The sequence below is a fragment of the Mangifera indica genome, chromosome 3 (genome assembly GCF_011075055.1).
Source record: "Mangifera indica cultivar Alphonso chromosome 3, CATAS_Mindica_2.1, whole genome shotgun sequence".
In the NCBI taxonomy this organism is placed as follows: Eukaryota; Viridiplantae; Streptophyta; class Magnoliopsida; order Sapindales; family Anacardiaceae; genus Mangifera; species Mangifera indica.
This window is the reverse complement of record NC_058139.1, coordinates 9,568,615-9,585,161: the sequence shown is the minus strand read 5'-3', so window position 1 is coordinate 9,585,161 and position 16,547 is coordinate 9,568,615. Positions and strand designations below refer to the sequence as shown.

Here is a 16,547-nt window from a genome sequence, read left to right as displayed (position 1 = left end):
TGATTTTACAACATCCTTTAATAATTTAAATAATAAAATTATATTAACATATTTTTAATATATAATTTAAATATATAAATAATATATTATTATATAATTAAATAATTTTAAATTAAAAATATAATAATATTTAATTATATAATAAAAAATTATTTATATAATTAAATTATATATAAAAATATATATCCATAACATAAATTATATAGTTGGGGGTGGGCCAAAGGGGCAAGGTTCACCCTGGGATTTGACCCGTTTGCCAGGCTTGTCGGGTCAGGTGATCTCTGAATGATTTTGTTTCTGTAATACATTATGCATTATTTTGTTCGGAATGAAAATTTTATCATAATTTCGAAATCTATTGTACATTGTTTTTATAACAAATTATGAAATTAAAAATATATGTATATAATTTTATTGTTAAGATAAATTGAAAAATAAAAGTTATTTAAGGTGCAAAATTTTGTCGTTACATTATTCATTGTGACCTAATGAATTAAAGTTAATGAATGTGAAATATATTCTACCTATAGAAAGCTACAAATTAATGAGTCTTATAGGGACCCTTCTAATTTTAATATTGTTGGAAAATTAGCACTAGGGGCATTGTCTCTTTAGTGGAGAAGTACACAATATTTATTTTTTACCTACCAAAAGTGGAGATGATGAGGAGCATGCCATCAATAAAAGAAAAAAGAAAAAAAAAAACTTTATAATATAAAGTGAAAATCGATCAGAATAAAATGTTGTTTCATTTATGTTTTACTTTTGCTTGATCATCTTCAAAATATGTGACATTATATCATATGTCCCTCCAAGAGGACCACTTCAATTTTTGGGCTGCTCAACCACACCTGGAATTTCATGCATTCACTTTGATTTAACTTTTTAGCCAAATAAATTCCATTTTATTCTTTATAATAAATCATAATTAAGAGAGTAATTAATTGAAGTGATATTATTTATTAGCTGATATTAACTCAAAGACAAAAGATGGTTAAGCAGAAAAGAAAAGAAAAGAACCCAGATACAAAATGGTTAAAAAACATTTAAAGATCTAGTTAACGGCCGTTAGCGACAGGGCTGACGGCGGATCTTTTGGGGGGACCGGGGGTAAACTGGTTTTCCCAGATGCAACAAGGAGTTGCACAAAGCTCTCAATTCTCTGGCCGTTAGTTTCCGTCAGTAACCGCTTCCCGCCAAACGGTAACGACTCTACCCCTCTTTCTTTCAACACTTCTTCCTCCACTCTCGGACCCATCACTCCTTCGCTTACCGAACCATTTGCCTGCAGATTTAACGGCGTCAATTACTCCACTAGTTACTCAAAAACAAATATATATTACTAAAAATATGAAGAAAAATCAAATAAGAGAAAATTTCCTTCTCATTTTCTTGCCGTTTCTGGGAGACCAAACAGAGTGTAATGATATATAAATGTTTATGATAAATACCTGAACTCTAACGTAGTCAAAACGATTCCAACAAAAAGCGTTGCCCAACATCTGGTCTACAGTCTCCGAGACTCCATCAAGAACAATGTCAACTACCGATGACATGGAGCACTCACCGTTATGACGGAGTTTCCCACTACACGATCCACCCATTAGCGAACCGTTGCCTAAAGACAGGACCAGCAGATCCTCCACACTGTTAACTGACGGAAATTCACGCTTGTTGTGCAGCACGTGAGTAACCGCTGCTAAAGTTGGATTATTCATCACCAAACCGCCGTCAACTGCCGAGCAAGTTGTCTTTCCGTCGACGGACGTCAAAGCAAACGGCTTAAACAGGCTGGGCGTCGCTGATGTAGCGCGGCATACTTGCCAGAGTTCGAAGTTGAAATTCGGTGATTCAGATGCGTCAGCGCGGGAGAAGACAAACGGGGCTGAACTTTTCAAGTCAAAGCAAGGAACAAGGAGTGGCTTACACGTGTCTTTTAGAGTGAGGACTTTGCCGTCATTTCTCTTGAAGATTTCCTTCAAAACCTTATCCATGCTCTCGCCGGAGAATCTCCGTTGGCGGCGAAGAATTCCGGATCTCTTAACCTTGAAAAGTTCAGAGTTTCTGCAAGTGATCAACTCCACAGCGTCTCTAGCAGTGAATAAAGGATGGCCAGAGCCATCATCGGCGGCAAGCATGGCAGCAAGTAGAGCTCCAATGCCAGTGCCAGCAATAATGTCGAAAAAATCGGCGATTCGAGCGACAGGATCCCCTGTTTTGATACGGATCTGGTCCTCAAGGTGTATTAAAGAAGTGCCAGCAACAATGCAGGTGGTTCCTCCACCATCGATGCTAAGAACTCGAGTCTTAGTGGTTTCACAATGTGACAAATATTTCTGCTCCAGCTTTGTAAAGATCTCTAACGTCACCTTGCTCAACTCCATATCTCTCAAACTTACTCACTCACTCAGTAAACAAATTTACAAATTGATTGATATAGTGTGTGAAGGATCTCGCCGAGGGAGCGTAAAGAAAGAGAAGGGAGAGGTTTCAAGATTTGTGATGAGACGCATTAAACGAGTGGCAAAAAAAAAAAAAAAACACGCTCTCTCTAAAATCTCTGTGTTGGCTTAGTAAAGAGTGAGAGTTCGAGAGTAAGTGTTGCTGTACACTCTCTCTCACTGTAGCTTTTCTCTCTGGATTGTACAGAGTTAACACCGTAAGTGAACTAGAACGCTTTGGTTGGTTGAGTTTGTTACACTATATTAAGCATTTATATATTATTTTTATTTCTTTATTTAATTTTTAATTATTTTACTTGTCGGACTGGGGTTTCTTGTTTTTTTCTTTGTGGTAATGTATCGAGTATCGACTGTCCTTGCACTTGCGACAGCGCGTTTTGTCATCGATGAATGGGAAGCGCGAAACTCGGCTTATAACTCGGCTCGGCTTATTAAATTGTCGTTTGTCTGCTTCTGTTTATCCTTTGGTTTATTTAATTACTGATTAGAGATATGCGTGATTTATTTTAAATTTTCAAATTAAATTAAATTATAAATCATATTTTTTAATGCGTGTGGGTGTGTATATATATATATATGTATATGATTAGGTTATAACTTTTTTTATATTTATTCGGTATATATTTCACATTTTTATTTTATATATTTATATTATATTATAAAAATTTATAATTTAATTAAATAATATATATTTAAAAATGAATAATTTTAATTGATTCAAATCGTAATTCAAACTAAATTATATCATATTTTTTAAATTTGATTTAAAAACTAAAATAATTCAGTTTGATTTATAAATTTTTTAAATTATCTTTTTAATTTAATTTTAAAAAATTTAAATTATATCAAATCACATTTCTATTAATAGCGGCTCACAAAACCCCTTAAAATTGGTTAAATCACAAAAATTATCTAAAAGTTTTTGAAATAATTAAAAGCACCGCTATTATTAGTGAACCATTAAAGACGAACCATAATACTGAGATTACAAAGGCTATCCTTGGATTTTTAATTTGCACATTCATTTATCTATTTATTTATTTATTTATTAAATTCACAAGATCATGATTCTACATGCTCAAAAACTAATCAATCATGAAAAGATACAATTAACATGATTGATCCCATCACCCAAGCAAGCATTCATCATATTCTCTCAATCAAATGCAATTTCAATCATTTTCATCAATGGCTGGTGGTATTTCAAGAAATGAAAAGATAGCGTAAATCCTCTATTTCATGCATTAATGGCTAGTCATCATCTTGTTATCTTCCAGAAGATGAAACTGAAGATGCTTTGTCTCTCCATCCTTTACTCTACCTTAGACGACCAATCGAAGGGAGATATAGGGAAAAAGGATTATCGAAAGGAGATAAAACTTCAGAGGAGAGCAGCCACTGGAGAATGCAAAAAAAACTTTAGGGAGAAAATATTATTTTTCAAAATTTGGTCTAAGAGAAAAATCGTTAACTTTTAATATTTAATGAGAAAAAAAATAAAATTTTAAAATTAATAAATTTAGTCAATTTTAACCATCTATGAATGTGTGAACTTAGAAAAACAATAATCTTTGAGTGAGAATAAGTCCTTTGGCCATTTTAATTTAAGAATATTTTGTATTTTGTTCCCATGTTACCCTTTTCTAATAAATATATTTCTTAAACTCCATCATCATCCCTATTTTTTCTTCAAGGTTAGATTTCAATGTCAATTTTTCCTTTTCGAGTCTATCTGTCATTGCCTTCAATAAAAACAAAAGAAAAAAAATTTTGTTTAATTTAAGCCATTAACAATTTTTCACCCAAGGATTAATTTAAAATCGTTTTTCACTCACAAAATCCATAAATCACACTTTTTTAACCTAAAATCTAATACTATTTTTAACTTTTGTTTTTAATAATTTATAGATAAGCGAAATGAATACCTTAATATACTATATTTAATAAAATTGCCTCTAACACTAATTTGCAATATAAGCAAGTATAATGACTAGTACACCCTGAACAAGTTGAGTAAAGTTACCAATTTGAGGTTTAAATAATCCTCTGTCATTCATCAACCTTGCTTCGTCTACAACTGAAATTCCCTAAGCCCTAGCGTGAATCCATGTGCTGGAAAGGCTTTCAAACCATGTCACAATAATAGAAAATGGTCGTAGCTGTCACAACCACTTAGACAAAAATTGAACCTACCTCAAACATTTCTAATGAAGATGATGCCATTTTCATGGATGAATAGAATGTTAGTAACAGAAAAATAAATATAATTTTCCGATATTTATTATGAGCCATGCGCTTAACCTTGATCTTCAATTATAAATAGCGTCTTGCATATGGGCAAAGGACTATTTCCCACCCATTTTTTAGGCCAATCTTAAATCTATACTCACGGGAGATTAAAAACCTTTTTTTCCACTCATGATCAAACTGCCGTATAATTTTTTAGTTAAATATAGGGGCAAAATCGTTATTTTACTGTTTAAAATTTTAAAATTTCACCATTTCCCCCCTCCAGGTTTTAAAAACTAACAACTAACACATCCTCAAAGTTTGAAAAGTTTAGATTTTACCCTTAGGGTTTGCTTTCTTCTCCAGCCATTACTGACGACCGACGCATTCAACCGATCTCCATCTCCGACTATAAAGGACGACCCTTCGTCGCCCAAATCTGGAAACGAAGCGTCATCCAGATCTAGAAGAACAGATGAAAGACGACGTGATGAGCGACAAAGGACAATGAAACATCGTCCTTCGTCGTCTGGGTGGAGCGACGAAGAGAGACCTCTTCGTCGCATCGTGCGACAAAGAGATCTCCTTCTCTTTGTCACACCACATCCGTTGCACTAAGAGAAAGATGAGGCAAGTGACAACGTCGAAAGATGAAGTTGAAGAATGGGGTGAAACTGCTAGTTTTGAAAGTTATGGGGGCAGTTATGTTTTGAAAAATATGGAAACCCTAGGTTTGGGGGTGAAAATGTTAGTTTTCAAAGTTTAAAAACTTTAGGTAAAGATAAAATGTTAGTTTCTAAAACCTAAGGGGGGTGAAAAGTAATAAACTTTATAACTTTTTCATATAAACAGTAAAATAATGATTTTACCCATATCCTTAACTGAAAAATTAGACGACAGTTTGGTCATGAGTGGGAAACATAATTTTTAATTTTCTGTGGGTATAAGTTTGAGAATGACCTAAAAAATGGGTGGGAAATAGTCCTTTTCCCCTTGCATATTATAATTGAAGTATCTCTTCACTCTCCTATACATCTTGTGCTTGGAAACCATGAAATTAGCAAAGATTAGTTTCATGGGTCTTTTCGTTATGTTATTGGCTCTTGATTGTAGAGTCGCCCATAGCAGTGGACTACAAGGTCGGTGATGAATCTGATTAAACTTGAAAGTTTCCATCGATTACTATGAATAAGCTTTCGACAAAACTTTCTATGTCCATGACACTTTACACAATTGAATTGAATTCTTTATATATTAAATCCATATAATAAAATATTATTAATTCCATATTTCAGTAATTGAAATTTCTTTTATTAAAGCTTGTTTGAATTTTTTTTTATATTTAAACCTAATAATACCCCCAAATATGTTCACCTATAAATTTGAAAACAGAAAGGCAGTCGCAATTTCACATAAAATTTTTAGTAATAATATAAAAGAAATAATTGCAATTTTATTTCTAAGATATAACCTTAAAATTAGAAATAACAGTTTACTATTACTGTTTCTATTAGGTTTAACACATTAAGAGGAGCAAATTGTATTATTAATGAAGGGAATTTTAACAACACTGTGTGATTTGTTGTTTCAAATATCTTCAGGAAATTTTAATAAACCCTTTCAAATGTAGTTAGCAATACGATACATATTCACTTTTATGTACACAAATAAATACATATACGATCTGTTATTATATAATTAAGTATTAGTTTATTTTTAATTTAAAATTACACAATTATTTGATGATACATATAAAATGTATACTTATTTGTGTCTTTAAAATATGTACACATAGTTTTATTAATGATAATAATATAAATATTAGTAATATTATACGTATCTATTTTAGATATATAAATGTGTACACACTTATATATATTATCATATAATTGAGTATTATTTTATTTTTAATTTAAAATTATTTAATATATAATAATACATATAATTATTGTGTAAATATATTGACTTTTTTTTTCCACGTGTTATGTTCGTATGAATTTATTGACTAGGAAATTGTTGAATTTATTTTGAGGCAAAAATTTTGTTAATTTATATGGCTTAGAAACTGGGAACGGTTTCCTATATTTATGATTGGCCTCATAAATTGCCTATAAAACACCATGACATTTCACTTGAAATTTCATATTTTACGATCACTTCACTCTCCTTCACTTATTGTGCTTCTAAAAATCCACAGCATTTTCAACCATGAATAATTCCATGAGTTTCTTGATGATGATTTTTGCTCTTGGTTGTGGAGTTGCCATGGCCGTCGAGTATAAGGTGGGTGATGAAGCTGGATGGACTATGAAAGCCGATTACACCCAATGGGCCGCCGGCAAAAAGTTCCACATTGGTGACATTCTAGGTAATATACATGATGCCCTTATTTTGTGTTCATTATTTCCATTTGCTTTATCCTTACAAACTATAATTATCCATGAAATTTCATGCAGTTTTCGAATACAACAAGGAGATGCACGACGTAAGGCGTGTGGGAAAGGAAGGGTTCGACAAGTGCAACCCAGAGGACATAAGAGACCAATATAAGACAGGCAATGACAAGGTTGAGTTAGAAACGGCCGGTCCCGTTTTCTTCATCTGCGGTACTCCCGGGCACTGCGAAGCCGGCCAAAAGTTGAGCATTGAAGTTGAATAAATCAAAATGCAAAGCATCAGAGCTATTTACAATTTGCATTGCATCAAGTTCCTAGTGGTTCAATAAGACGAGAAATGTTCATTTTCTTGTGTACTGTTTCTCATGGATACATGTTTTCGAGTTTAAACAAAAGTCGGTAGGTTTATGTTTTATTTGGCTGATTGGCTCACTGTTATAACTTCATAAATTTTGTTATGATTCAGATCTCTTGCTCTTAGCAGGTTTTATTTGGAGAAGTTTCAGATTCACTAATTTTAACTTATAAAAACCATTTTTTTCATAGATTAATAAAGGCTGGATTCAAGCTTAGCTCCCAGAATAAACTCAATTCAGATGAGTTCGAACTTAAAAATTTAATATTTTTAAGTTTGTGTTTTAGAGTATTCAACTCGTTAAGTTCACGAACTTAAAAATTTTGATACAAAACAATAGTATTTTAACTAATATGTATTAAAACAATATTGTTTTAATAATAAACTAAATTAAAAGCTCGAATTCAAACTTGACACTTTTGAAATGAATTGAGCTTCAACTCAAGCTCAGTTCAGTTTAAATCCAATCCTAAGATTAATAATAAAATAATCTAATAAAAGTTCTTGGAATGTTCTAGACTTATCCGGAGATATATTTTAAATATATTATGATATAAGCAAAATGTTATATGTTAAACAACTCTCCGAATTTTAGTCATGTTATGTTGCCAAACTCCTATTTAGTCAAATTCATGTATATAATATCAAGAAAGTGACAAGTTATATGATTAATCTTTAGCTGTATCATTTATTCACAAGTCAGTTAAACGAACGTGGGTAATGTTGTTGTAGTAAACAAAAACATAATTGGATTTCATAAGTTAATGCAACATATGAAATATTATAATTTTTAAAGAGATAGCCGAAGTTCAAGCACATGAGTGATTAGAACTCAGTTTTGATGAAAATGGTAATTTGAATTTTCAGGCAAATATTTAAAAAGGGGAATAATTTCATAAAAATTCTTTTTTATTTTGAACAATACCGTACATTATAGCCAACTCTGAAATAAAACATCCCCAACACAGGTACAGAACAAGTTTATCCCAAAAGCCAAACAGAGTCCCTGAAGTAACAACAAAAGCGCTTATCCATAAACCAGTTGAGAAGGCAACAAGCAGCTCTTACTCGGTCACTGCTACTAACGAAACCACCCATTTTAAACCTTTTTTCTTTTAGTCTAAACTTTCATGGCGATCCAATTCTCTTCAACGAGGTCTTTTCGCTCCATTTTCCAGCCCAAACCAAATCTTTCCGAACCCTTCCTTTTCCTTCCAGGTTCTCTTCTCTATACGATTCTCTTCTGTGTTATTGTTACTCTTTTTTCTTATCAAAATATTTTGTTAATTCTGTTTTTTCTTTAATTTTTTTAACAGATTCTTATTATAGACGAGCAGAAAGCGACTCGTGCCGTGCTTGCAGTGTGAATTGGAGCAAGTGGAGCTCAGCTGCAAACTACGTTAGACTTACGAAACTCTCCGGACAATCTGTTGGTGTAAAAAAATTGGTGCACAATAGGTCAATGTTGTTGTAGTTGTAATTCAGTTGATAAATTAGCTTGTTTATTGTTTGTTAAAATGTTCGGCTGAGTTTTGATTGTTATGAACAATGCAGAGCAGGATTTGTGAGGTGTGCAACTATTGAAGAAATCGAAGCGGAGAAATCTTCCATTGAGAAAGATGTTGTGAGTATTTTTGTGATTGTTTATTGCATTCTGTTTGGTGTTTTATAGAAGTGTGTTGTTGAATCATCCCTGTGTTGAATCATTTGTCAGAAAGCTAGAATGGAAAAGGCTATTGAAATGGTGCGGACAAATTTCAATTCAGTACGGACAGGGCGAGCAAATCCAGCCATATTAGATAAGATTGAGGTTTGGCTCCTGGGAATATTTCCTGTGCTAATTCTCTCCTATGCTTTTGAATCTTATTTCTGTGGATGTAAAACTGAGCTTGGGTTTACATTTTAGAGAGATGATCTGTGTTGGAATTATGCATAACCTCATGAACTGTCTACAAATGACAACATGTGATGTGTACAGATTATCTCAGTGAAGCCATTACATTAAGTTTTGAATAGTTTCACTTTTGCATCCCTTGATATTTCCCCAGTTATTACTCCACTATCTGCTGCTACCCTGAGCCGCTTTTCCCATGCGAAGTCTATTTTGCTATAAATCTTATGTGCTATCTCTGCCTTTCTCCTTTCTCATGTTACGTTTTCTGTTTTTCCTTTGTACTTCTCAAGTGGATTATTCCTCCACTTGCAAACTCATTCTAGAAACTAAATATTACATGAGATGGAGAGGGTAATCAGTCAGCAACACTAGGAAAATGTATGTAGTTTGAAGAAATACTGCAGGAATAAAATCAGAAAATTTGGTATTTATTGACTTGAATCTTCTAAGTGGTTCCCGGCATGACTCTTTCATAAACCTATATCTTTATGCATTTTTAGGTGGAATATTATGGAACTCCAGTCAGCTTGAAGAGCATAGCTCAAATCACTACTCCTGATGCAAGTTCTCTTCTGGTTCAACCATATGACAAATCAAGGTACTCCATTAATTCGAGGAATGAATTAAGTTTGGCATTGTTGAGTACCAACCTATGTAGTTTGTTATATTCTGTAGTAGATACTCCATGCATACTAGGAAATAAAAAACAAGAAGTCTTCTCAAATCTTCTTTGCATGGAAAGTTGAAAAAAATAAGGTAATTGTGTGGGGACAAGTTAAATTATTCTGACCTTTTGACTCATTTTCTTTGACAAGAAAATTAATATAATTTTCTGGAATTAATTAGCGATAGAACATTTTTTATTTTCGCAGACTATGTCCTGTAGTGTTTGTATACTTTATCCTGTCAATTCATGTTACCCTTTGCACGTCATTTGTTTTAGCTTAAAGGCTATAGAGAAGGCCATAGTAAGCTCTGATGTTGGTTTGACTCCAAACAATGATGGTGAAGTAATACGTTTGACCCTTCCTCAACTGACATCTGAAAGAAGAAAGGTATCTCCCTTTTTTCTTGAGAATGTGGAAAGATTTGTTGTACACTAGTAGCACTGATAGTTAAAGTTGTTCAATCCTCATGAAATCATAAATTGGTACATATATTATATTATGTCCTGTTTATGTTTGGTTTTAGTTTGTTTCAAGTAGCAATTGAATAAGTCCACTTCTGTGGAAGATTGCTAGCTTTTTTGTGCTTCATCCCCCCGAGAATAATGAGATCATTATTTTCAGTGATGTCTGAATGGCATTTCTGTATGGAATAGATAACTCTTCCATCTTTCTTGCTCATTATTTCATCTCTTGCCTTTAGGAGGGTCAGATTGCTTTATGAGTTCAATCTTAAAATCGATATTATATGAATTTGACTTGTTTTCAGCATATGTTAAGATATCCATGTTGCTAGGACAGGCTATTTTTTATTCATATATTTCAGTTAGTAATTATAATACAGTTTATTGTGAGGCTGCAAATATTAAAAAGTTTACTATGGTCTAGCTACTAAATTCATGGATCTCACATGCATTTTAAATAACACATTATAAGTAATAGTCTATGTTACTCACTGTAGTTTCAGCAAGATTTATAAAGCTGACACAGTGACAATATCGATGCTAAATTAATTATTTTTTTCTGGATATTTTGCGATTAATATTAAAGGATATTGTTCTCTAAATATATAAGTGATCACTATAAGTTTGTTCGATGTGATTCTAAAAATTGAGATTATGGAAACATATTTTATTGATAAATTGCAGGAATTATCAAAAATCGTGGCCAAACAGGCTGAAGAAGGAAAGGTACTCATGCTTATATCTGTGGTTTGTGAATTCACTCAACTTTGTAAATAATTTTCCATAAGAAGTTTTGTAGGGTTTTCATGATCTCTCTGTACGTAAGTTCAGGGATTGACAGATATCAAAGAACTCAATGAGGATATGTTTTCTTTTATATATATATATATATAGAAGACATTTTGGTCTAAAACAAAATGGCTTAAAATTCATTTCTAAGACTTGGAATGATAATTGATCGGGTTTGATCATGGTAATAGACAACAATCTATGTACATGCATTTTAAATTATTTGTTTATGAGATACAATATATTAAAGCTTTAGGACAATTAAAGTCACTGGTTCTTTGCTCTTGAATAATCTTGCCTGATCAACCATTTCAGGTTGCATTGAGGAATATAAGAAGAGATGCATTAAAAGCCTATGAAAAACTTGAGAAGGTATGATTCCTTAGATCACCTCACTCTCAATAATGCAAGTCTTGTTATTGCCTCTTTGCTGCTTTTTCACTCTTATTCTACATCTATCCTTTTCTTTCACTTCAAGTAGTCTTTACTTATCTTCAAAATTTTGTTGCAGCAAAAGAAGCTCTCAGAAGACAACGTGAAGGACTTGTCAAGTGATTTACAGGTAAGTTGGTACTTACTTTCTTACCATGTTTTTTAGGGAGCTTTGGACCTGGACTGAAGTCCAGGGAACTGCCCAAATGAAGTCTGAGCTTTGCTGTGTGATCATGAAAACCTCCCTCTTAAGCAAACACTAAGGAAGATGGAAGGGGGACAGTAATATTTAAGCATAAAGAAACTTCAATCTATGTTGCTTCCTTAGGTGCTGAAAAAAATCTTGTGAATCCTGGCTCTCTGTCTTGTATACTCATTTTGTAATTTCTCTTTTATCAGATAACACCTACCTAGCGGGTCCTGAAGTTATTAACAATTTAACATCTCTTTTCTTTATGCAGAAACTGACAGACGAGTATATTAAGAAGGTTGAGAGCATCTACAAACAGAAAGAGAAGGTACACTTCCTTTTGATAAAACTGACGGGACTGGATAAATGTTTGATAAATTTAAAATTAACACAACATATAAAGGGAAAAAAAAAGTTGTTAAGTTCAAGATGGCAGGAATCCACCGTCCCTTATATCTGGTGTTGGAAACCTCTATTACCTGATTAGGGATGATTGTGTTGTGCTTAAAATCAGGCCACGTTGATATGACTAGGAGCCTTTTCATTGCAAAATCTTGCTAAGCAGGTAAAGAATTCACCTAAATAGAACATGTACTAGGCAAATTTTCCAGTAAAAAAATAGACCTATTTTCTTTGTTCTGAACAGGAATAAATTAACATAATTTTTCCAATATAGATTGTTGTCCAGGGGTGCAGTCCAGGTTGCATAAAGTCCTGCATATTGACCTTTTTACATTAAACTATTTATATTCCCATAATATAGTTATAAATTGCGCTTATTGGCCTTCACTTGACTTGGTAATTTAATAAAGTTGGGTTGCTAATTAGGTCAGAACTCTCTGGTTATAGTAACTTTCTATTCAATAGAAGGATATATGGTTTAGCCAAAGGCTTACTAGCACTCCCAATTGAAATGCTGAATAGAAAAATGGGGATGAAAAATTAAACAGGGGTATGGTCATGTACTTGGTTAGCATGATAGGAATGTATGGATTGTAAAATTTTGTTATTTTGGAGGAAGTGAAAGGTTTTTGTTGTACCATAAAAAAATTGGAAGATTTGCATGTTAAAAGGGTGATCAATTTGTAAATTCATTCAAAATATGTTGCAAGACAATGATAGGCAATTGACAGATTGCAAAATGATGATACTTCATCCCTGGATCACTTTGTTCTTTCTCAAAGCAGCCTAAGTTTCTGAGGAAGCAAAACTTAAAAATTCTGAAGGCTGACAAGCAACTAAAGCTTTCATAGTTGTTGAAGTTTAACAGTCATCAGTCAATTCAAGACAGCTCTAAGTGAATTTCAAGGGCTTTTTGGGCTATCCGATCTTCAAAATAAGCTTTCCATATCTGTTTGGCCAATCATGTTAATGAACTTTAGTTTTTGACTTGAAGTTTGCTGCTATAGATTTTCGACGTATTAATTTACTTGATGGTTCTCATAGTATGGTGGTTGACACCTCAGATTTTTTGTTGTCTTTCAGGAGTTGCTGAAGGTTTAATGATTGTTTGCACAGAAATGTAAATGGGTGAGCTATGTCTTCGGTGAATTGTAAACGCAGCTGTCTTTGTTGGTTGAGTTTATGGTGTATATTGTCTATGGCCCTAAAATGGCATTTATATGCTAATGTGGTACAATGATACAAAGCTTTAAAATGAAATTGAAAAGTGGAAATCTGTTCTTATAAGCTTTTATGAAAAGTTGATTTGTATAGCAGTTTATGCACTTATTTCCTGTGAACATTGAAAGGTGACCAAGGTATGAGAGGACCGTCTTAGACAGCTGTCTCACATATAACTGTGATGCTTACTATTTAACAACAAAATGCCAGGCCCCATTCATTCTCTCTCTTTGTAATGTGATATGTCTATGACCTTTGCTTTTATCTCAATCTGGATCGGATATAATGATGTTTGAGGCTAAACTTCCAATCATACTGATGTGCTTATAGTTTACCATACAAAATGCACGAGGACTCGGGACCATGCCAGATCCCACAACAAAGGCATAAAGCACTCCATTCTTGCCTTAGCTGAGCCCTGACAAACAGGTCACTCTATATATTGCAAAAGTGCATGATGGTACTATTAATTTGTCTATTATTTGAGCAATCTAGCTGTAAGTTCATCGTAGCCTGCTTTATATGGAGAACTCTATCAAGATAGATAAAAGCGCATGCATTGCCCGGCCCATTCACATCCCCTTGAATGTGTTAATTTTGCATAGAGTAACATGAAATAGTTCAAATAATTATTTAGAGACCGATTACTAGTTATTTGTTATATTTTGTTTCATATTTCCTGTGGCTAAACTATAGCTTTCATGTTAGAACGCTACCAATACAAGCCAATCTGCTCCGCATGGCACAATCTTTTGAGATGTGAATGATCTTAGATATTTTAGTATTAGATTAGGAATAAAATTGTATTAGTAACATAAAATAGCTTATCTGATTGTGAGTCTAGTAGAAGTTCCATGATTTCCCAGGATTCTTATCTCAATATTCTGTGGCATTGAGTCCCTGGAAGAAGTGTTAATAGGCATCTCTCTGGGTCCAGGATGTTTAATTCCATATAATTATGATGCTTCCAGTACATTTCCTTTGGCATTTGATTAATTTTCAACCAAGTTAGAGTTGAAATAAACGATTTCTAAGAAACTTCCAATAACAAAAAATATGTTCAATGTATTGTTTATTTTTTATGAACAATTAAAAGCACAACCTGAGGTCCACCACCACCACCTGTGTACTGTTTGTGTGCATATGTTCCTTTGAAATGAAGTTAGTTTTTGAAAGTTGTGGCCAGCTGAGGTGAGACGTCTCTGTTAAAATGAAGATAAGTGCTTTTTGGGTATTTGTTTTCTTTTAAAGTTGGATTATCATAAGCCATTCTTTTGATTTGTTAATTCCAAAAAAACATTAAAGTGTATTGATTTTGATTCCGTTCATCAACAACTTCATTGCCTTTATGTGAAAGTCATCTCAATTCTGTCACGTGAACAAGATGCCGAGACCCATGTCTACACTTTTTGTTCAAATATGTTCAGGCCCAGTTTCAAGTATTTATACTTACCCTACAATCCTAAGCATAACCCTTCAATTTTTTTTTTTTTTTGATAACGAAGAACCCAAGTTAGATCATCTTCTTGAGGCCAAACACTTCAGGTCTAATAATTGGTCTTAAACTTATATCTTTTTACACATGAAGTTCTCTCTTAAGCTATCATTTGAAAGCTATAACCCTCTAATGTTTTTACAAACTAAACTATTTTGAAATATTATTTCATTTTATTTTATCTGTTTTGAATGATTTCTTACCTAATTGAAGTTCCTAAATTGACTCTCTAACAGTTTTAAATTGATAGAAAAAAATATAATTCTACCATTATCACATTCATCTGGTAAATTTATGCCACTCTGCTTCTTTTTCCTCATTTATATTGGTTGGTAGTTTTTAAAACTTGTCATAAGACGGCAACAATACTACTTGAATTATGTGTCACAGTTTATATTTTGAATTAGGTGTCACTATTTTACAGATTCATAATAACTAGTGTTTTTTAGTTTTAATTTAATTTAATGTTACATTATTTGAATTATTTAATTGTTTTTTATTTTTAATGACATGGAAATATAAAGCAAAACACACTAGTATAACTAGTCAATGAGAAGAAATTGAGAGATTACGTAGCTTAGCTTTTAACACATAATTTGTTTTCTATTCAATAAATTAATGATTAATGTTAAATAGAGATGAAAATTTCAACTTTGAATTTAGTGTTCTTGACCCTGTCTGACTTTAATAGGGAGAGGACTCTCTGATGAAAATACAAAAGAGGATAAAAATGGAGATAGAAATATGAACATGAATGAAAAATATCCTTACAACTAGGACAAACAGGGGATGGGAACATATATGTCCTCTCCTTGCTTTTCCCTACCCCGTCCCATCATTGTTCTTGTCCCTTTCCCTGTCTTTGCCCTTTTATTTAATATTTTTGCTTAAAATACGAATATGCTCTTATAGTTTTAGATTGTTCATGTTTTTCAAATTTATTTATATTTTTATTATACATATTAAAGTGATTAATATATGATATTCATGATAATTGAAATAGTGAATTAGTTTTAATTTTAATTAATTTTGTTATTGTATATATTTATATTGTGATTAGAAATTACAGAGAGAGAATTTTTTCCTTAAAGGATAAAGACAAGGAAGAAATTTTTTTTTTTATAAAGAGGGAGATAAAAAAGAAATGAGAATTTTTTTTTTTTTTTATAAAAGAGAACGAGTACCATCTCTATAACTGAGATAGATTATAGATAAAGATTGATATTTCTTATAAAAACAAAAACTGAGATTAATATCCCTCCTGTTGTCACCCCTACTGGTACCCTTCAACATATTAACTCAAACAAAATTTAAAGCTGTAATTAGTTCGTCAAACTATCTTCCAGTCTACCCCACTGACACTTTTAAATGGCAACAACATATTTTTATTAATTAAATTGTCAACATTTTAATTGGATTCAAAAGCTTGACCATAAATGTTTGGCAATTAAAACGCAAGAATGATTGACTTCTCACCGAACTCAATTTTAAAATTAATTCATTAATATTATTTATTCAAACTTATAGTTCAATGGACCCCATCAGATTTAAGG

The 16,547-nt window shown here is 32.5% G+C and overlaps 2 protein-coding genes and 1 pseudogene across 2 annotated transcripts; 2 read left to right on the top strand and 1 right to left on the bottom strand.

The window, feature by feature from the left end:
• Positions 1-940: 940 nt before the first annotated feature.
• On the bottom strand, positions 941-2,670 carry LOC123210965 (annotated as a pseudogene).
• A 4,169-nt stretch (positions 2,671-6,839) lies between these two features.
• On the top strand, positions 6,840-7,551 carry LOC123212553 (mavicyanin-like). Its single transcript, XM_044631729.1, has 2 exons — positions 6,840-7,059; positions 7,148-7,551. Exons 1-2 carry the CDS (start codon positions 6,900-6,902, stop codon positions 7,348-7,350), a joined length of 363 nt encoding a protein of 120 aa, XP_044487664.1. The 5' UTR covers positions 6,840-6,899; the 3' UTR covers positions 7,351-7,551.
• A 922-nt stretch (positions 7,552-8,473) lies between these two features.
• Positions 8,474-13,722, top strand: LOC123210229 (ribosome-recycling factor, chloroplastic-like). The gene is made up of 11 exons (XM_044628475.1): positions 8,474-8,660; positions 8,759-8,900; positions 8,997-9,066; positions 9,157-9,252; positions 9,837-9,934; positions 10,280-10,391; positions 11,150-11,191; positions 11,570-11,626; positions 11,766-11,816; positions 12,148-12,204; positions 13,362-13,722. Exons 1-11 carry the CDS (start codon positions 8,573-8,575, stop codon positions 13,377-13,379), a joined length of 831 nt encoding a protein of 276 aa, XP_044484410.1. The 5' UTR covers positions 8,474-8,572; the 3' UTR covers positions 13,380-13,722.
• The last annotated feature ends 2,825 nt before the right edge of the window (positions 13,723-16,547 follow it).

What these genes read in the sequence shown, in the direction of transcription:
- LOC123212553 (XM_044631729.1), top strand. Translation starts at nt 6,900, where the DNA reads ATGAATAATTCCATGAGTTTCTTGATGATGATTTTTGCTCTTGGTTGT. An exon ending in CCACATTGGTGACATTCTAG is followed by an intron (nt 7,060 to 7,147) that starts GTAATATACATG and finishes AATTTCATGCAG; the next exon opens with TTTTCGAATACAACAAGGAG.
- LOC123210229 (XM_044628475.1), top strand. Translation starts at nt 8,573, where the DNA reads ATGGCGATCCAATTCTCTTCAACGAGGTCTTTTCGCTCCATTTTCCAG. An exon ending in CCATATTAGATAAGATTGAG is followed by an intron (nt 9,253 to 9,836) that starts GTTTGGCTCCTG and finishes ATGCATTTTTAG; the next exon opens with GTGGAATATTATGGAACTCC. An exon ending in AACAGGCTGAAGAAGGAAAG is followed by an intron (nt 11,192 to 11,569) that starts GTACTCATGCTT and finishes CAACCATTTCAG; the next exon opens with GTTGCATTGAGGAATATAAG.